General features: G+C 38.9%; 1 protein-coding gene across 6 annotated transcripts in view; it reads right to left on the bottom strand.

Annotated features, from left to right (window-relative positions):
• RALGAPA2 (Ral GTPase activating protein catalytic subunit alpha 2) overlaps positions 1-22,505 on the bottom strand; it is a 302,141-nt gene that overhangs the window by 181,614 nt on the left and 98,022 nt on the right. For all 6 annotated transcript variants that reach the window (XM_043544131.1, XM_043544129.1, XM_037896234.2 and 3 more), the window contains 5 exons: positions 21,511-21,601; positions 21,160-21,336; positions 15,742-15,935; positions 14,990-15,088; positions 14,547-14,702 (listed from right to left, as the gene is read on the bottom strand). In XM_043544131.1, coding sequence (XP_043400066.1) covers positions 14,547-14,702; positions 14,990-15,088; positions 15,742-15,935; positions 21,160-21,336; positions 21,511-21,601 — 717 coding nt within the window. The remainder of the gene's footprint in view (positions 1-14,546; positions 14,703-14,989; positions 15,089-15,741; positions 15,936-21,159; positions 21,337-21,510; positions 21,602-22,505) is intronic.

Raw genomic sequence — 22,505 nt, forward strand, 5'->3', positions numbered from 1 at the left:
ATCATCTTTTCAGAGACCATTATACAATCCAGTCCAGAATTTCGATGTTAGTGTCAGTTAAAGGCATAGGCATACAATTAGTTAGTGTCAGTTAAAGGCATACAATTTGCCTAGCTAGCAAACAAAAAGATTGACATTTAATACACAAACAGTGTACAAAGCATTTGAAATACTCTTAAATAATTTAAAACAAACACCATAACATAGTCACTCTACTACTGTGGTAGACATAGAATGAAATTTGGTTTGTAACATTGGGCTTGTTTTTGTGTCCATTGAAATCAATAGCAAAATTCCCATAGACTTCAATGGTGCAGCATCAGGTGCATAATGCAATACTACATAAGATTTTAGCATAACATTTATGTATCTATACTTTAGCGCATATACAGTATGTTCTCTCTCTTCTGATCTTCTTTCAGAGGTCATTTTTCACTTTGTAGTGTGGCCTAAAACGTAGTGTGTCACCTAGATTCTTTAGAGCCTGAAAGGAGACTGGAGTGCTTTTCAGTTGAAATCCTCACACTTCTGTCTTGGCAACAAAAAAAAGTCTGGTGGCTCCTTCTAGCTAGCAGCACCCAGTCCTTTGTTAACAGGAACATAGGAATCCCCACACTGGATCAGACCTGGTCCAGTATATGGTCTTTGACAGTGGCCAACACCAGATGCTTCAGAGGAAGGAAGAACCACCCAGCAATAAGCAGATATGGGATAATCTCTCCCCACATTAGGTCTCATCCTAATTTCTAATAATTTGGAATCAGTTTAACTCTGACGCGTGAGGTTTAATATTCATTCCAAAATTTCTGTTAGTAATAAATAACAAGAATATCCAGATTTATAATTATCTGTTTTAGTATCTAATCAGTGTTTTTTTATCTTGCTAACATTTTACCTCAATGCCATCCTGTGTCAATGAGTTCCACGGTCTAATTACATGTTGTGTGGAAAAGTATTTCCTTCTATCAGTTTTGAATTTATCACCATTTACTTTCACTGAATGTCCTTATTCTTGTGTTAAGAGGCAGGAAATAGAGAACTACCAAATCTACCTTCTCTAGACCATTCATTATTTTATATACATTTATAACATTCCCTCTCATTTCCTCACTAAAATAAACAATCCCAATCTTTTCAATCTCTCTTCATATAAGGGTTTTTCTGGGAATTTGATCATTCTCATCACCATTTTCTGAATCCCTTTAATCTTACAATATCCTTTTTGAGACAGGGTGACCAGTACTGTGCACAGCATCCAGATAAAGCTGTCTACATCACTGGACTTATATAATGTCATTATAGCTATATATTATTCTCCATCCCATTCTTTAGGCATCTTAATACCTTTTCAACAGTGAACTTTATTTGCCATTGTGTTGTCCATTCACCTGGCTTGGGTAGGTCTCTCTGAAGTTCCTCAGAGTGCTCTCTGATCTTGGCTGACTTAAAATAACTTTGCATCATCTGCATAGTTTGATACCTCACTGCTCACTTCCCTTTCCACATTTCTGTAGGCAGAGCTGGGAGTGCCACCTGTACTTAAGGTTGCCATTTATACGACTCTTCAGTTCCTCATAATTTTCCAAACTAATTTGTAGGGCTGAAATTTTCCATGGTGGGTGTGTGCCTCAGGTTGAATTTGGGAGGGAGGAGAGGAAGGGAGAGAATTTCAGCAAAAGTTATTCAGCTGTTCTTGAGAACGAGATTAGGGGAAAATATGTTGCCCAAGTTAAAAAACTTCTTACAACCATTTTGTTGAGAAGCTCTGGGGCCTCGGTGCTTTACAGCAGGGACTTAAAATTTGGAAGGGGAAAAAAACATCCCCAGTATCAGGGATGTGCCTTTTGCTGCTTCCACGAAAAATGGCTCAAATTTCACCAAATTATAAGACTCTGAAAAATCTCAGTTCACATGCTCAGTAGAAGACAGTTTAGCAGCTAAATTCTTTGAAGCATCAATCTGCGTTGAGCATGTTGCAGCCCAGGAGTGCCAGGTTGAGCAGGACATTTTTTGAAATTGCTGCTCCTGGCTGCTGAGGTGCGAGGCACTAGAATTGAGAGACTGTCTCTTGTGTTCTCGGTGCCCCTCCTGGGCCCACACAAGGGGAAGAAGCGGAATTCAAATGCAGAAGCGACAAAAGCTGGACCTAGGAAGGGATGGGGGAAAAGGAGAGGATGGAAGGAGTAGACTGGGACAAAGAGTTAGGGGACATGCAGCGACTGGGTCTAGGAGCTAATAGTGCGTGAGGAAACTAGGACTGAGAGCCAGTGTAAAATGGGATAATACCACCACTTCACCTCACAGAGGTGGTGTGAAAATAAACGTATTAATGTTTGTGAAGCACTCAGATGATAAGCTCCACAGAAAAGCTATCAAGAAATTAATAATTCTGTATTCAGAAAAGGGTCTGAATAGTTTATAATAAATAAATCACAGAGCCACACATTGATCAACGTAGACCAAACAAAATGTTGAATAGCTGCTCTTTTCGTAAGCATCATTGCACAGGCTACCCTAATTCTGGCATATCTGCAGATCTAAGAGTTGTCTTTGCCACCTACCTTTCTTTTAACATAGTTTGGGGGGGGGGGGGTAATACATGTAATTCATTAATAGACTTAACACAGGATCTAGTACGGATCCTGGAGGCACCCCACTATTAATCTTTTGCTATGATGAAAATTGACCATTTAATCCTACACTCTTTGTTTTGTCTTTGCCCACCGCAATACTTTGCCTCTCACCCCATGACTATCTAATTTCTTTTGTAGCCTCTTGTGAGGGACCTTGTCAAAGTCTGAAAAACTAACTTGTTTGAAAGTCTAAATTATGTTCACTGGTTCTCCTTTATCCACTACTTCACTGATACAGTTCAAAAATTCTAATAGAGTAATGAGACATGATTTTCCTTTGTAACTTTGAAACTTTGTTCGCCAGACACTATCAAACCATGATCTTCCAAGTGTTTTATAATTCATTTTCAATTATTTTAATAGGTCATTCACTCACCATTCCTTACCCATCCTGGCTACTAGCCATTAATGGACTTAACCTCCATGAATTTATCCAGTTCTTTTTTAAACCCTGTTATAGTCCTAGCCTTCACAACCTCCTCAGGCAAGGAGTTCCACAGGTTGACTGTGCGCTGAGTGAAGAAGAACTTCCTTTTATTTGTTTTAAACCTGCTACCCATTAATTTCATTTGGTGGCCCCTAGTTCTTATATTATGGGAACAAGTAAATAACAAGTAAATCCATTCCTCCTCCCCTGTCTTTGGGCTTACAAAAGAGAAGTTCAGGATAAACATGTGGAGTACGATGGCATATCAGCCCAGTATGTTCTCTATCTGTATATAAAAATTTAAAATTATAAGGTGGGAGGGTATTCCCACACCCGTATGTTATAATTAATTCTTATTTTCCACTACACAGTATGATTTCTCCAGTCTGAAAAAAGGTGATGCAATTGTTGCATAGGATTGTTCATGTCTTTGTACAGGGATGTTTGTTATTAGAGGCAGGTATGGCCAAATTACAGGCATCTCAGTTACATCACTATCTTTCTTTCTTTCTCCCTTTCTCTGTAAGCTAATTGCTAAATCTTAAACTCAGAATGCCTTTGGGAGCTTTGCATAAAATACTCTCTCTTACATTGCTCTTTTATATACTGTACCTCAAAAGAGGAGACAGACATTTCTGGCAAGTTTGAAAAGTTAGGTCACATTTGCCATTAATTATACTGTATTTCTGTATGAACATAAATCAAAAGGATATTTTTTAGTTTTATTCCTTTTCTAGCAATATAAAAATCGATAACATAGAGAAGAAAAAAATGCAAATTTTGCACACATATAGCCTTCAATAAGGAATGCTGTCTTTGCCAGTCTGACTAGAGTTGTGAGAGAAATAAAGTGATAAGCAAATAAAGACAGTATATGTGCTTTAACTATGAGGTATTGTCCTTACCGATTTAAGAGTACCTTGTATGCAGTTATCCAGACACATACAGTATGCAGATAAATATGCACACACATCTGGATGCCTGTGCACTGACATAAACCCAACTGTGTTGCCTGTTCAACTGTATCTTCTTGCTAATACTTTGCATGATTTCTTTTCCGAAAAAAAGCTGTCAAACCTCTGTCAAAATGAAAACCATGCTAGCTGTGTTGTGAGCAACTATTCAACAATAGGTTTGCATCTGTGATAAAAGGTCTGTGGGATTTTTGTTTTTAAATAATGAAACATTTCAGAAAAGGCTTATTACTTATGCCAACTTCCAAGCGGAACCAATGAAACTCTTGATAGCACATTTCAGTGAAAAGGCCCCGGCTGTATATTTACTTAAGTATATAAACACAAGAACTTTAGCTCAAATAAGCAACATAGTTGTGTGGTGGTCCTCAGTCTTTATGCTCTCTCATCACTGTGAGCTTTGAAGACCGGGCACTCTCAGTACCCAGCCACCTGGGGATGTGATTATTAGTCAAAATATTTGCTTAGATTGTAAGGTCCTTGGGGTGAGGACTGTCCTTCTGTATGTGTCTGTACAGTGCCTAGCACAATGAGTCCCTGGGTCTATGATCAGGCCCCGTATGTGCTACCATAATACAAATATTAAGTAACAGTGATATTACTATACTGTATAAAAATAGTTAGGCATTCATTTAAACAAATCTATTAAATACCACTGACTTGTGGGTTTTTTTACCAATATCTACATTATTAATTATATGAGGTTTAATAAGTTGTGCTGATTCTGCCACAGTAATTTGTTTATGACTGAGGCATCACTTAGTTCCCTGAGAAGCATGATCTAAATTCTGCCCCAAAACCGCTGCATTGTGACACGCCATTGCAGTCGTTTTGGGGCATCCTGAGGCAGCTTCAGATAAATTTGAAAATTTAGATTATTGCATTAAATATGGAAATAAACATGAAAATAAAGATCACAATATCACCTCCATTTTAATGTGATGTTAAATTAGATTGTGTTCTAATGATAAAGTTTAAATTTTGACTGTGCTGTACATTTCTGTACTGAAAATCTACAGCACTGCTATAGATTCTGTCAGGGGAAATCAGAAGCTTTGGCAGATAAGGCAAGGGACTGTTGGGGCTTCCGGCACCAAAGCAGCTATGGTAAACGTTTGAATCTGTGTGATAACTACTACATTAGCTAAACGTTAAAATGATCAGAAGTGAAATAGTTAACAAGACTGATGATGCAATTTGCATAATTAGATTTCAAAGTAAATACCCCGCAGAGCTGAAAGGAGTAATTCATATTTGTCAGAGCTACTTTTTCAGGCGGCCTGCAGACTCAAACAAATATCACTATATCAGTTTGTACCATTTCGTCTTTGGGAGGCTTTCATCACAACCTTAAGAGCCATGAATTTTTTTTTTAAATGAATGTTTAGGTTCTGGTCTACAGCTCTGAAGCAAGGTGAATTCTGCAGGATTATTACATACTTAGAGCCCTGTTTATGATGCATACTATGTGTCCAATGGTACCTCATCCCATTACACAAATATATCAGTAGGTAGCATGTTATTAACAAGTATGTAGGTTCATGTAATCAAAAGTTTACACAGTAGTATAATATAGTATACAGTAGTATATTGTAGTTGTTGAGCAGCAGGCATTAAGACTGAGTACTTTGATGTCAGGTTATAATGTTACACCACATTTGGTACCAAATATGCTTGCTGTGTACTATAATTTTTCTAGTTGAGAAACAGTTTTCCCAAATCAAATCAGTTATTTTTGGCTAATACAACCACCTTCTTTGTAAATATTCATACATGTCTATTTATAGCAGACTTTATCCTCAGTTTATGAAACAGATCTGAGTTGTTGATCTGGCAGCACGATATTAATCACAGGCATGACACTCAGATAAACAAAAAATAGTAATAATCACAACAAACATTTATTCATGAGTTTTGAAAATCAAAAGGAACAAAGAGTTAATGATTCCTCTGACCAGTTTTTCAGATAATTTAAAAGTAGACAAAAAAGTAAGGGAATATAACATGACAGGAAACTTGCAGTCAAGTGTGCCACCAAGAGGCAAAAATCAGCAAGCCACGTAAGAACAAAAGGACAGTGTTAACGTGACAAAACTGAAAAACTTCAGAATGGTTTATAACTAAGAATCTGCATTCACTATGCAGTCTTTACACCTTGACCAGATTTAAATTCTAGACTGTAAAAATATATTAAAGATATACAGTCATATATAAAAATTAAATTAAATTAAATTAAAAGCGGCTCCAAGGTGAAAGTGTTGTCTGGTAAGTAAGTTCACTGGTTTTAAAAATGCCAGAGAAATTCTACTTTGTGATAGTAAGTTACAGTAAAAGAGAAACAAGAACAGTTTATGGTTAGAATACATAGCAGTGAGCATTTCATTTTAAATTTTGGCACTGATTTTTTAAGAAATACAAAACAAAAATTGCGATGAAAAATACAAGACATTTAAATTAATAGAGCAGTCATTATTACCAACACTAAGATAAAGGAATCCAAACACACAGGGCTAGATTTCTAAAATGGCTCAGCATCAACAACAGAGGCCAGATTTTCAAAAGAGCTCAGCACCCAGCAGATCCCTTTGTTGTCAAAAGAAGCTTCTGGGTGATGCATTTTTTGAAAGTCTAACCAATTTGTGTAGCTACTGTGACAAAGTTCCTCCTCTGCCTTGGTGGGTTATGTGCTTTCAGGTGGATTTGCTCGCTTCAGAGGTTCACAGCTGTCCTCAGTTTGGCTCCTTTTGTTAGTGACACAAACCTGCCGTTCACTCAGCTAACCTCATCACTGGCCGGCATGGAGAAAAGGAGGACAACAATCCCCGCAGTCTCTGCTGGCCCACCTAATGGGTCAGGGGACAGGCCAGAGACCTTCCCCTCTGATGGGACCCACAGTCCAGGTCAACTCCTCTTATATCAAATAGGGAGTTGGGGGGATGGGGTGAACCCGGGCCTGCCCTCTACTCTGGGTTCCTGCCCAGGGCCCTGTGGATTGCAGCTGTCTACAATGTCTCCTGTAACAGCTGCATGACAGCTACAATTCCCTGGGCTACTTCCCCATGGCCTCCTCCCAACACCTTCTTTGTCCTCACCACAGGACCTTCCTCCTGATGTCTGATAACACTTGTACTTCTCAGTCCTCCAGCAGTATGCCTACTCACCTCTCAGCTTCTTGCGTGCCTCTTGCTCCCAGCTTGTTGCATGCGCTTCACTAACTGAAGTGAGGTCCTTTTTAAAACCAGGTGCCCTGATTAGCCTGCCTGTCCTAATTGATTTTGGTAGCTTCTTAATTGGCTCCCGGTGTCCTAATTAGCCTACCTTAATTGGTTCCAGCAACTTCCTGATTGTTCTAGAACAGCCCATTATCTTACTCAGGGGAAAGGGACCTGCTTAATCTGGGGCTAATATATCTACCTTCTATCACTCTCCTGCAGTCATCTGGCCTGATCCTGTCACAGTACCAAAATGGAAGAAAGAATTTCGTTGAAAATGCCCCACAGCCAAAGTTAAAGTTTCTGCTGGTTCTTTGTTTTGTTTTTAATTTTTGTATGGGGGAGGGAGGGTCCAAGACCACAGTGCCAAAGAATACTAGTTTTCTTGTTTTTGTAATGTCCATGTAACAGCCATGCTACAGCATTAATGCACCCATGACACATCAAATTATAGGTGTGTCTGCAGTTCTTTTAACCATTCGGAATAAACTGGACCTATATTAGCTTTCCATTGTATTAAACCTTTTGCTACCACAAGACACATCAGTTCCCTTTTCTTGGTGTTTGCTGGACAATTTAATGTGTCTACTAATTGCAATATAAAGCTTTTTGTTGATATTTGTATTCTTGAACAACATTCTTCAATGATGTGTGCCATGAAAGGGCTCTCTCCCCACGTATCATCGTCACATGAATACATTTTTAGAAGATTTACTAATATCCTCATAAAAAACATGGAAAACTATTTTTAGAGATGTTCCATTTTGTTTAAAATATCTTATTTCCTGTAGTTTTTACACTATGTATATTTGCCCAAAAACCAAAACTTAGTTTAAGAGCAGATCTCTTTGTGTTGCCTGTTCCTCATGTTAATCCATAATTTCTAATATCACTCATTTCCTGATTTCCCATTGATTTATTGCTAAGTCTTTCACCAAGATTTAACACAGGAGCTAGAAACTGTATTCATGCAAGCCACACAAGTAAGCAGGATCACACTGGTGGCTCATAATCATCCTGTGATCAACCAGTACACCCAGATCTTTCTTCTCCTCTGCCACTTCCATGTCTGCAGTTTATACCAAAAATTCTTGTTGTTAGTCCCTAAATGCATGACCCTGCACTTTGCACTAATGCATTTCCTTTGTCTAAAAAATCAGTTATCTTCTCAAAGGAGGAGATCAGGTTGGTCTAGCAAGATCTACTTTTTGTAAACCAGGTTGTATACCATTACCCCTAAGATCTTCATTAGCCTTATTAAAAACTAAGGCAAAATATCTGTTTAGGTGTTGAGCCATGCCTTGTTTAACTTTAATATCTACCCCATCCTCAATGCTTAGCAGTCCCACTTCTTCTTTCCTTGTTTTCTTTTTATTTATATGGATATAGAACCTTTTACTGTTGGTTTTAATTCCCTTTGCAAGGTCCAACTCTGCTCGGCTTTTGGCAGTTCTCACTTTATCCCTACACTTTCTGACTTCCAAGAGGTAGCTTTCCTTGCTGACCCATCCCATCTTCCATTCCTTGAAGGCTTTCTGCTTTCTCTTAATCACCTGTTTGAGATGCTTGCTCATCCAGTCTGGTCTGCAATCCTTCCTTACAAATTTTTTCCCCTTGCTTTGGATGCAGGTTTCAGATACATTCTGCAACTCTGACTTAAAGTAATTCCAAGCCTCCTCCACATTCAGATTCTTGAGTTCTTCAGTCCAGTCACTTCCCAAACTAATTCCCTTAATTTTTTTTAAGTGAGTCCTTTTGAAATCAAGGACCCTAGTTGCAGATCTATTTTTGTTTATCTGTCCATTTAGTTTAAACTGAATTAGCTCGAGATCACTTGAGCCAAGGTTATCCCCTACAACCAGTTCTTGTTGGTTCAATGACTATTTGGTGAAGAAATCTGTCAGCTATCACAGGAAAATTGGGGCCCTACTATTATTAGTAGCCCTTGTCCTCTAATCTATATCTGGGAAGTTGAAGTCTCCCATAATCACACAATTCCCAGCAGTATTTAGTTAGTTAAAAACATTAAAGATATATCTATTTATATCCAAATTTGATCCGAGGGGGGGAGGGAATTGTAGCATACCCCAAGCGCTAGCCCAAGGGAACCTCTAGTAGCTTTCTTCCCCAAAGTGAGTTTGGCCAACACAGACTCTTCTAGTTTGGAATTGGCCCATTAAATCACTTCTAATTTCTTTACAGCTACCTCATCATTAATATACAGTGTTACTCCACCACCTTTAGTTCTGTATTTCCTGAACAAATACCCTTCAATACCTGTAGTCCACTCATGACTACTATTCCACCGTCTTTCTGTTATCCCTGTAATATCTGGTTTCACTTCCTGCACCAATAGTTCTAGTCCCTCCATTTTGTTATCCAGGCTCCTTGCATTGGTGTACAAAAATCTTAATTGCTGCTGCTTGGCTTTGCCCACGTACCTCACCCGACTGCGTACAGTCATTCTGCTGCCAGTATCACTTACCTGACTGTTAGTGCTAATACCAGTGATGCTATGATTCCTCTTAATGTCCATTCTCCTACACACTGCTGTTCCTTTCTCCATTGCTATATCCTTTCTTACTTGATTTTCCTCCAGCTCAATAAAATCATGCATGGAGATTACATGAGCATCTCCCAAACATCTCCCCTCCCCCAAGTTCCTAGTTTAAAGCTCTTTTAATCAGTTGTACCAACCTCCATCCCAGAAGTCTATTTCCCTCCCTACACAGGTAGAGTCCATTCCAGGAAAACAGTCCTCGGTTCTAAAGGATAAGGTCCTTTAGAGTAAGGGACCTGTCGAGAGAGAGAAGTTGTGCCCATTATTGAATCCAGAAAGGCTCCTATAAAAAGAATTTGCTGTGCATGGGCCAAAATTTATTTTTTTGAGATTTATCTGCAGGCTTAGACTTCAGAATAGTAAAGTAGTTGTTTGAACTGCCAACCACACCTGACATGACCAACCCTTGAGGAGCCAGTTGTCAAGACAGGGAAAGATTTATTCCTAGACAATGGAAATAGGCAGCTATGACCGCCAGGACCTTTGAAAACACCCTTGGGATAGATGACAGGCCGAAGGCTGGTAGGACTTGGTACTAGTAATGATTGTGACTGAATGTGAAATGAAGAAATTTTTCATGAGAGGGATTAATAGCTTTGTGGAAGTAGGCACCTTTCAGGCTGAGGGTCTAAAGACAGTTCATTGATTCCAGGGAGGGAATTGTAGCTGCTAGGGATACCATCCTGAATTTCAAATGTCTGACATACTTGTTCAATCATCTGAGATCTAGCATCAGCCCCTCGGTTTTTTGGGCTATCAGAAAATATCTTGAATAGAACATTTCCCCCCTGTGTTGAAGCGGAACTGGCTCTATGTCTCCTAGACTTGGGAGAGATGAAATCTCCTGTGTCAGCACTGATTGTGAGAGGGTTCCCTGAAGAGGGATGGGGCAGGAGGGTGGAATGGAGGTAAACTGGTTAGTTATTCCAATGTAATGGTCTCTGATATCCATTTGTCCAATGTTAAAACTTCCCATGCTTGATGGAATAGAGAGAAGTGGTGCCCAAATTGAGGCAGCGGGTTATGTCATGCAGATGAGAAATCCTGATTAGTGGGTGGTTTGGTCTCAATCAAACCATCAAAAGTGGTGTTTAGATGATACTGATGGCTGGGATGAAGCAGTTGATGTAGCGTTAAGGCTTCTTCTTTGAAAATCTTGAGCTCTTAGCTGGTGGCCCACAGAAGGAGGAAAATTGAACAGGGCAGGATCTTTGTGTCAACTGAGACCTGCTAAATTTTCTCTTATTTGCAGGTGTGCATATCACTGAAAACCTAAGTGTTGCCCTAGAGTCACTTAGGGTATAAAGCAAATCATCTTTGCAGTCCGCGAAGAACTTGTAGCCATCGAAAGGTAAACTTTCCTCCGTCAACTGTACTTCACACAGCTGAAGCCAGGAAGCACTTTTCATGAGTATTGCAGTGGCTGTGGAAATAGACCTGGCTGAAGTGTCCACCACATCAAGTGAAGCCTGCAGAGATGTTTTTGCCAAAAGCTGATCCTCCTTTATTATGGTGCTAAACTGCTCTTGGCATTCCTGTAGGAAATGGTAATAAAAGCATTAAACTTCTTGTAGTTCAAGCAGCCATATTTTGACATCAGTGCTGGTGGGTAGCTATCATGAGCTGTAACGTTGCTGATGAGGTAGCTCTTATGACCAAAAAGGTCCAGATATTCCCAGTCCTTATAATAAGGTGTGGCTTTTGGGGCATGTTGCCTGCCCCTTTCATTTACTGCATCCATGACCAGAGAATTTGGCGCTGGATGAGAAAATAAAAATTCAGAATCCATGCCCAGGACAGAGTAATTTTTTAAATCATTTTATTGGCACACCGAGGGGGGGAGGATTGCTGGAGTTTGCCACATGGTCTTGGCTGACTCAGGAATGGCTTTGTTAACTGGCAGTCCCACCTGTACTGAAGTAGAAGTGTGTAATATGTTCAGGAGCTTACGATGGGATTCCTGTATTTCTTCCAGGGGAATCTACAGGGTGTCAGGGACACACTTCACCAGGTCCTGGAATTGCACAAAGTCATCAGCTAATCATGGCAGTGGTGTCATGACTACCTCTTGAGGTGACGATTACAAGATGTTTATAAAGGGGTAACCTCCTTGGCTCCCCTTGCCTCTTGCTTCTCAAAGGTCTCCTCTAGCTCAAAGTGGAGAGCAGGGATGGACAATACCAGGGAACGTGGTCTTCTGTGTTCCTTATGGGACTGAATCAGGGTCCCCCGAAACTGCTGGTGGTACACTGCCCATGGACCCCAATTAGGCCAATGAGAAGGACCATAAGGCATGGGGGAAGGTATCCAACATTGGTCATCCCAAGTCTTAGTAGCCAGGGGTCTCTTATCCTGCCTTTGTTGCATCTTCTGACAAAGTTCCTGCTCTACCTTGGTGGGTCTTGCGCTTATTGGCGGATTTGCTCACCTTGGAGCTTCACGGCAGCCCTCAGCTTGGCCGTTTTTCTGAATTCACAGTCCAGGTCGACTCCTCCTGTGTCTGACCAGGAGTTGGGGAGGATTTGGGGGGAACCCGGGCCCGCCCTCTACTCCAGGGTCCAGCCCAGGGCCCTGTGGAATGCAGCTGTCTAGAGTGTCTCCTGGAACAGCTGTGCAACAGCTACAACTCCCTGGGCTACTTCCCCATGGCCTCCTCCCAACACCTTCTTTATCCTCACCATAGGACCTTCCTCCTGGTGTCTGATAATGCTTGTACACCTCAGTCCTCCAACAGTCCGCGTTCTCACTCTCAACTCCTAGTGCCTCTTGCTCCCAGCTCCTCACATGCACACCACAAACTGAAGTGAGCTCCTTTTTAAAACCCAGGTGCCCTGATTAGCCTGCCTTAATTGATTCTAGCAGCTTTTTGATTGGTTGCAGGTGTTCTAATCAGCCTGTCTTAATTGTCTCCAGAAGGTTCCTGATTGGTCTGGAACCTTCCTTGTTACCTTACCCAGGGAAAAGGGACCTACTTAACCTGGGGCTAATATATCTGCCTTCTATTACTCTCCTACAGCCATCTGGCCCGACCCTGTCGCAATCTGTGTCGAGAAATAAAGTCTCCTGGAATAAACTGGAAAGCCTTGAACAGAAAATTCAGAGTCTGAGTCAGAATGCTCCTCCACATATTGTATCGTAGCTGACAACCCCTCGTCATGGATGACAGAAGTTGTGGACGAGGCAAGTTTCACAGCAACATGAGCAGTTGGTGACCCAGCAGACCTTGGTACCAAGAGATGTCTGGAGGTCACAAGCTGTAGAGATTCAGGTTCACTCAGTACCATGAGGTCTTTTGGGTACCAATATTCCCACAGTACTGGGAGCACAATAGAACTTGGTACAGGCACCAATTATGTTCTGGATGCCATTGTCCAAGGCACTGATGTCGGTATTGAGGGGAATCACAGATTCCATTGAAACCACTTTGTTGCTCATATTATTCTTCACTATAGAGTCCTTTACTGCTGAGGTATGGGACTTAGTTGACATCTTACAGTGCTTCGCAGTGGCTGAAGTTCTCAGAGCCTCATTAGCACTCCTCTTGGGGCCTGAAGTCTCTAGTGACCAAGTCGTCTTTGAGGAGGAATTCTCTATTCTGCTCCTCTTATTGCCCTCTTTAGTCTGAGTGGGAAGCTCTCAGTACCCCCTGCACTGTTGTCGGTACCTCACTCATGGACAACGTCGGAGATCAGGGTTTCGATGCCATCTTCACCTTGGAAGCTCTCGTGAGATGTGACCATGATCTTGACATTGACAGGGCACTGACAGAAGTAGAGGGTCTCTGTACAGAGGGGTTTCTCTGCAGCTGGGACAGAAGCCAGTCTTAAGGCTTGCTCCATTATTAAGAGCCAGTATGTTTTCCCTTGCTCTTAAAGGATCTTCCCTGAATAGAAGCTAAGATCTTGCATTTGCTGGGAATATGACAGTCTCTCAAACAACTAATACATTGAGATTGCCCGTCACTGACAGAGATTGCTTGTTGACAAGAGAGGCATCTTTTAAACCCTGAGGAGTCCAACATTCCAGATAGAAGCAAGTTCGTTAGGGCCCCTCAATAAGGGATAACACAAACAAAAATGTATTTTTTTTAAAGAAAAGGAATAAACAAATGTGAACAAACATTCCAAAAGCTATAAGGAGGTAAACGTACTACTACTACTGCTGCTAAGAACTAATAATGCTAGGAATACTAATAAAAGAGGAAAAAGGGGCACACTAAATTCCATCTCTCCCAGGAGGAGATTGAGAAGAAATTGAGAGCAGTTTGCCCATGCATCCCTGTATAGCCTCTGTATGGGGCACAAGGATGCGTAGGGCGCATGCGTGAGCCCAACGGGCACTGCTACCAAAATTCTCCAATCAAAGGTGGATGCACAGCTGAAGTGGAGCACCCACAGGGACATGACTTGAAAAACAACAATTATTCTTACTGATGAAACAAGCACACCAGCAGCAGTTTGAAAGTTTACAAGCTGGAAAGAACAAAAATTGGGAGAACAGAAAAGGAGGCAAATATACAATACACAAATAGGGAGGAGAATAGTTTAGGCTATAGGATAAATAATTTCTAGCCCATACTTTATTTTAGTTTGTGTTACAGCCATTTCCCTCCAACTTCACAGCTTCAAATTTGCTAATCCAGGCTTCGCCATCAAAACAATGTAGTAAAAATGTGTAAATGCAGTAGTAAATACAGTAAATGTAATTAAATTATTTTAAAAAGAAAAGTCAAGCTTTTACCTGATCTTCACTAGTTAAGCCAATGTGCATCACGAGATAAAAATGCACTAGGAAATCAGAATTTGGCAAAACATCTTGGCGCCTAGTCATCATAGCACAGATCAACCTGTATGCTTGAAGTTTACCTTCTTTATATTCATTTGGCAAGGTTGTTGCCTGAAAAGAGCAGAGAATTTTTTACTAACAGACAAACAGCAACCAACTGTATGTATACTGTATGTATACTTGCCAATAAATGTTTTGAAGCCACATTCTAAATATGGATTCTCAAGAGTTGCTTGGCTGTTCTAGACAAAAGTATAGCTAAAGGGTGGACGCTGATTATTTTTCTAATACATCTAGAACAAGGATTGCAGAAAGAAACACCGTAAAAATGCCATTAAGTGATTCAATATAGACATGCAGTAAAATACTACTCTGTGCAGAATTTAAAACTAATTTACCTTGAATAACCATGCTGCAAATATTCTGAGAGGTGGAATTAAAACAGGAGGAGAAGGTGTAGACTGGTTGTCCAAACTTATAGCAAGATTGTCCCTTATCTGATTTAAAAAGAAAAGGGAGGGGATTAACAAAATAATATTTAATACATTAAAATGAGTATTATTTACAATACATGATTACTTCCCAGCCTTTCTACTGGAAGTGCTGTCATTTGTCTGTCTCTCTCTCTCGCATACACATACATACATACACACACACACACACACTTTCCAATGAACTCAAATTCAACAGAAAAGTGTGTGGTAGTATTCCTCCATCCTAATCAAATATTATCATGTTAAGGGTGTACTGTGGAAATTTACACTAACTCCCAACATTTGTGGATTATTTTGTACTTTCAATTCATTGCTTCTATTTCACTATTTTACCATCTCAGAATATACTAATTTAAATCCTTTTTGTTACTGCACAAAATTGTCTTTTATTAGGTGTTTTTACTGAAATTCGAACATCCTTTTTCTTTATTTACAATATAATCTTTCCCTTCAAACACCACACTTTATTGGTTTATTCACTGTTAAAGTTACAGTATCACTAAAAGAACCAGCATGAGCAGTTGAAACTCCTTAGATATTCTAATAAAAAATCTATTTTACTGCTTAGTAAACTTTTATTAGAATATAAATTAATTTTTATAGCAAATACAAAATCACTCTCTTTGCATTAGAATAAAACACATTAAAAACAATACCTTTGCCAGTTTGTACCATAGTTCATAGAGATACCCAAAAACTTTGGCATGGATTTTAGGAGACTGGATATTATTCACATCTCCAAGAATTCCCAAGATCCTTCTCCATAATACAGCAGCTGAATCAGGATGCCAACCTATGAGGTTTCCACCAGCAATTATACTGCAGTCATCAGCAAGGAACTCGCTGCTGTCTATAGAATAAAAAAAAAATTGGTTTCCATCAGTTATAAATGCAGTGGGTAGTCTATCTGTGGTCCACAAAACCCAAACAATCATTCATATAAAACAAGGGAGTAATGGTTATGAAAAAAGTTCTGAGCTATGAATTTAAGCATTCATTATGCAAAATATATATTCAGAGCAACACCTTTCTCAAGAAATGTTTCTACAGATAATTGGTAAAATTGCCCTGTCAAGTCATCTTTTCTCCTGGAACTGCATCCAATTTTGGCCCTTTTATAGCCTCTTGAACTTCCTATTGTGAGGTATCCTCATCCAGTCTCTTCTTTTCTAATTCCTACATGATTGGAATTTGAAACTCAGAAATAAATCATCATAAAGTCATTTAGCCATTTGCATTCCCTTAGATGCAGTGAGGGAATAATGGGAACAAACAAATGCTTTCTTTATAAGTTTAGAAGTCAAATATGGGAATTTTTTACTCCAGTACAATTAATTTAGTTAGGAAAAAATAAACTTTACCTAATACCCCAAGTACTGTGTGATGTTCCCCATTCAGAAAACACAAAAAGATTCAAAACAGTAAAATAATGGTTTTCATTATTAAAACACAGACTGCTACTTACTAAAATCATGGCTAGCAGATTAGGCAAAATGAAAGGGAAACTGAGCTTCATTAATTATTCTACAGAAGAAATGGGTAGTATCTACAGATAATGGCACATTACATGACAGACAAAGAATAATTTGTAGTCACTGATGGTCATGTAATTAGAGAAGGCTTTTATTAGGGTTTAACAGCAGTATCGAGAGTCTCCTAAATAATTTGCTCTGGGTTCAAAGCGTACGTATTTGATTACAATGATTTATTCATGCCGTGAAGTGGTGGTACATACAAAATGTTTACAATTTCATTTTTTCCTTATTTCACTAGGTAGGATTGCCCCTTAAGCACCATTCCCACTTATCAATTACTAGCAGAAGTAGAAGGCTATGTCAGGGATTACACTGCAAGGGGATGACACGCTAATATTAGTAAGAAATCCATGTAAAACTATTTCTATGACTTAGATCATCATGGAGAAGACTGGAGATTTTTCTGGATATAAATTAAATCATTCTCAATTTGTAAAAAACCCTACAATTCCACCATGTTTATGCTGTGAGAGTTTAAATGGGTAATAAAAAACTTCGTTTGTTTGGGAATTAAGAGGACTATGTTATTAAACAATGCAGATAGGCATACACAAAAGCCAATTATAGAAAACATCAAGGAAGAATGACAAGTGGGATTCCTGGAACCTTTGTTGGGTAGGTCTTTGTAAAGGTGATTTCTACCGCAGAATTAAATTTTCACTCAAAATGCATCCTTTGGAGTGTATCCTTTTCCGAGCAGGGCTTAATGTGGGCTTCATCCAAGCACTTTAAGCAGGTCAGATGGGGATCACTGACCAGCACAGGCTTTTAACAAATCTCACAGGACTTAATCCTGGGGAGCAAGGCATCCTTTTGGTACTGAGCACAGTACCAAAAAAGAGGAAAACTGGTCCAAATGGATACAAACACAGAAACCTAATGCTAACTTAAGAAAAAAAAAACAAAAAGAACCAACCAACCATAACTAACGGCAACTATCTACAAAGAGAGAGGAAGGCACTTGAGTTAATAAGACCAAGATCATTCCAACCACCATCACTGGTGTTAAGAAGGAACTGAGGGGAGTCGGGGGTGGCCCCACCCTGTTATACCAGTGTGTAGCAGCGTTTGGCAACACAAAGTGCTCAAACCACCTGATTGGTGCTGCTGAGGGGAAAAAAATCTCTGACCTCTGTGCACAAGGAGCACACACACTTACAGTGGAATGGCCATGTGCGATCACTCCAAGAACTCATACAATATGCATGCATGAACTTTAAATTAGTATAACTTTTGCTGTCCTTGCTATTTTCATGTTATTTCTCTTTTCTGATTGGTTTATTACCACCGATTACACACTCTTACCCAACACCAGCACTAGCAGCTTCTACAAACAAACTGCAAGTTTAGCTTGAGAGAACTTTTAAATCACAAGCCCAAATACACTTACCTTTGGAGAAACAGGTATTAAAGTAAAATTAACCAAAATACTCAAAACAAACTGAAAACCATAAATGAGCTCCAGTTAGATCCATCATTTTACTGTATCTATTGAAATTGATCACATTGTCCCCTTCACTACAGTGCACAGAGGGGAGCTAAAACAGGAGTATTTACAGTGGAAACTCCAAAGGAGTAATGGCAACAGTTCCACGGCATGCTCTTGTTCTTTCCCCAGCCCAACAGAAGCCATTCAAGCAGATACACTACAGAGTAGGGAGGCACATTGGGAGGTAGTAAGTTTAGGAGAGGGATGCTCTCTGTAGCATCATCCCCCCAAGAATTATGATGCATTATTAATATATGCTGGTTGGTCAGTAAAACCCTCAGAAGTTCTGAGGGAGCTGTAGTGTCATAACAGAAGGGGGTGTATCCGGGAGCCAACTCTCCAGAAGTTTCCAGCTTTGACAAGGAAACCTGAATCACTCAAAGGATATGAAAGGCCAAATCCTCCATCCTTTCTGCATGAACTCAAAACTTTACATCAGACAGAAGAAAATGAAGTTAACTCAAAGAATTAAACCTTGGAATTTCTGAGCCCCACTAAATCTAAAAATGGTTTCAAAGAAAGAAAGATATTAATATTTAACATGACTAACACTCTCTCAACATGAGAAATACAGTTATGCACACTCATTCTGTTAGGTAATTACAATCTTATTACTACATTTGCCTTTCTGCTCTAGATTACTGATCAAATTATTTTATAAAAATAGTTTTTTTTTGCATATGCAAAGAGCAAAGTTCTTGTATTATGGATAGAAAGCAAGCTAGCAATTTGTCTTCTTCACATAGGTAATAATCCTTAACATATGTTATATTACAATTTCCCTTTGTACCGATGACAAGCTGAACTATTGAACTGGATGAACTTATTCATTATATTAGTAGTATTTCAAAGAATAATTGAATAAATGGAGTAGATAACCCTGAAACTATATATCTCATTATAGAAAATAGCCTACCAGAAAAATTCTTATGTTACCTGATTAAGTTACTGAAATAAAATCTATGATGCACTTATTAAAAATTAGATGAAAAGTAGCCTTTACAAAGAACAAAGCACCAAAAGAATACAATACATAGTCATAAATAATGAGACCTATATGTCAAAGTTACAATAATTAAAACGAAAAAGGTAAAGGAAAATTACTAACAAACTGACTTTTCTTAGGGTGTTCCCTTCATTAAGTCCATATTCTAATGTATTTCCTAATGACACTGCAGACTGCTAGATAATTAAAGCATATGCACAATACTATAAAAAAAACTTCAACACAGAGGGTGAAATCCTGCTCCTCCCTCAGATCAGTAAGATTTTTGCTCCTGACTTCAGTTGGACAAAGATTATACCTATAGAGTGATTGTTTCAGAGAGTATAAATACTGAATTACAATTTACCATTATCTTCAGTCTGACTTTCTAAATCCTTTAATAAAGGGAGTCTGCAATTCCCATTTCTGATTCAGCTTTCACAGCAAAAGCTTGGAGACATGGATTCCAAATGCTTAATCTTGAGAAAATCATTGTCATGAGGAAACAGCAGCAACTGAAGAATAGCACATTCAGGAAGAAAGAATCATGGCTAGCAAGTGGGATTTTCCCCCTTATTTACTTATAAAATCTTTCTAACCTCCAACAAATGCAATCTATGAAAGTAAAGTGGTAATGAAGTTTCTATCTGAAGGAAACAAGAGACAGAAAATGAAAAGCAAGGAACAAAAGCATGTAAGTATAGTCGATACTGCTATATTCTTTGATAACCTTTGGAAGGAACTTTGTATAGGCACTTGACATGTCTTTACTTTTGCTCCCTTACTGCTTTCCATATGAAACAGAAGTTAACTACCATTTCAGTCTTCTATTTTTATACCAGTTACCTATCATAGGCCATAAGAACTTTGTTCTGTAATCTCCAAAGCTACACTACAAAGCTACCAAATACCTGCCCTTGTGTACAGACAACCTCTCTCTTAAATCTTCATAAAGATATTAGTTGCTTCTCATTAAAATATGACACATTTCAAGAGTTGGCAGGCTGGAAGAGATATTAACTAAATATTGGATTTTCAAAAGTTTCTCAGTGATATCATCAATTATTCCCTGTGTCCACTGAAGCTACGATGAGAAGTAATGGGCTTAAGCTGTAGCAAGTGAGATTTAGGTTAGATAATAGGAAAAGCTTTCCAACTATAAGGATAGTTAACCTGTGGAATAGGCTTCCCAGGGAAGCTGAGGAATCCCCATCATTGGAGGTTTTGAAGAACAGGTTGGACAAACACCTGTCATGCATGGTTTAGGTTTACTTGGTCCTTCCCTCAGGGCGGGGACCTGGACTTAATGATTTCTCAAAATCCCTTCCAACCCTACATTCCTATGATTCTAAAATGGTATCTAGTATAATTAAATAGTAGGATATTAAGTTCTACTGCCAATTTTAACTCTAGTAGACCCAGTTTCTTAACCCTTGGATGATATTCTTGTGACTACAGATCTTTCTCCACTTTCTAAATATCTAATTACTTATGTCACTACCACACCTCAAGATGAAAGATAACCAGAGCACAAAGAAGGAACTTGGAGAGGTCCTTCCCTTTGAGATACTAGTGATGTATGACATCCTTTCCACTATCATGTTTTTCCAGAATTGTCCCTCATTTAACAACAGACAGTATACATTTGCTGGGTTTGTTTCATGGTCTTCCATTTTTGTGTGTCTCTGTGCATATTTTGTTGTGCAACACTTGACCTAGGCAATCAAACTGATACACCATTGTGATGAAGTGAAAGAAGAGTGTTAACACATTCTCTGAGGAAGGGTTAATTTCTAGACATTAGTATTGTATACAGGGTTATTAATATTATTCAAAATTAAGAAAATGAAGCATTACTAAGAGTTTACAATGTTTTATCTTAAAAGATGAACTATGCCATTAGGGTTACATGTAATGTCAAATAATTCTCATCTACTTTAAAACAAAACACTTTTAAAAGCAAAAAAGTGCATGCAAATTGAGTTGTATAAACTAGCATGTGTAAGTTCTACCGTTCTGTGACAAAAATTTACAATATCTATTGTATTTTCTTGAACATAGGTACCTGTTAAATTTGCAGCATCTGAAGGACTAAGCTGCAGCCAATGACGTGCATCTGCATCTACACAAACATCTGTTGGTATATTAACTTCATGTTCTTCTTCACATGTTTGCCAGGGGACCAGGGTGATCTCTACTTCATTATTGTAGCCAATGAACGTGTCACTGCTAACACTTTCACCTAAAGTAAGTAGGAATTACTAAATGTCATAAGCAATGTTCTACAATAAAAAAAATCTTATTTTCAAAAACATGATTAAAAGTAACCAATATTATGTATGTGATACGTCAAATTAGCACATGCCACCACAAACTACTACTCCTTAGAAAAAGAATTTGGTTTCCTGGAACTCACTCATTTCTCTTTCTCTGTGATTTCCATGTGACTGCTGCAAGTCTGCTTTCAAATCTAATTCAGCTGGACTGCTGCTCCTTCGTATTAAAACCTTCAGAAAAAATATAAAATTGCATTCCTCTCAATTAATGTATGGTTAATTTGAAAAATATATCCCATAATATTTTAGAATAATTCCCTCTATTAAGATACATATACATTTTATACCTAAGTATCACTGAAAACTAACTCTGACTTATTCAGGGGTGGTTTAGACAATAGTTAGTCCTGCCTTAGTGCAGGGGACCGGACCAGATGGCCTACTGAGGTCCCTTCCAGTCCTACATTTCTATGATTCTATTAATAAAAAACCATATCACATAAGGCATAGAGTAGGAGCATGTTACTAGAGTTAGTTGCTGTGGAAACTTTAACTCTAAATTTCCTAGACTACATGGGTGTTAAAAACTTATCAGTTAAAATGTTGCATCAATACAGGGCTGGGGGGGAGGTGTATTTTTGTATTTGCAATTAATATTCTTAATTTTTAAAAAAGGAAAGATGACCTAGATGTCAAAAGAACTTATATGTTCTTGATACATTGATCAGGCCTTATGACCAACTTTTCACCCTACTTGGTTTCTCAGGCTGAAGCACTGCCACGCAGGAGGCAATGAACTCATTTGCCGAGGCTGTCTTTCTGGAACTTGTGGCCCCACAGCTGATTTTTGTGGGGAAGGAATTGGCACTCATTCCTCAGGCACATGCAGCTGCTTGCACTGTTTGGAAAACTGCCTACAGTTTTGTTTTTCCCACCAAATCAGGTTCATGTTGAGTAGATAAATCCAGCATGTAGTAATTTTTGAGCTTTGCACTGGTTCACATATTTTCAGTTATTTATGCAATAAATATGGCCACAACCTCAGTATCAACTTGCAAAGAAGGTGGGAAATGTGATATTGATGGCAGCATTATCAGGAGGTGGTAAATATTTTGACCAGCATGTCAATAACACA

The sequence above is a fragment of the Chelonia mydas genome, chromosome 3 (assembly GCF_015237465.2).
Source record: "Chelonia mydas isolate rCheMyd1 chromosome 3, rCheMyd1.pri.v2, whole genome shotgun sequence".
Classification (NCBI taxonomy): domain Eukaryota; kingdom Metazoa; phylum Chordata; order Testudines; family Cheloniidae; genus Chelonia; species Chelonia mydas.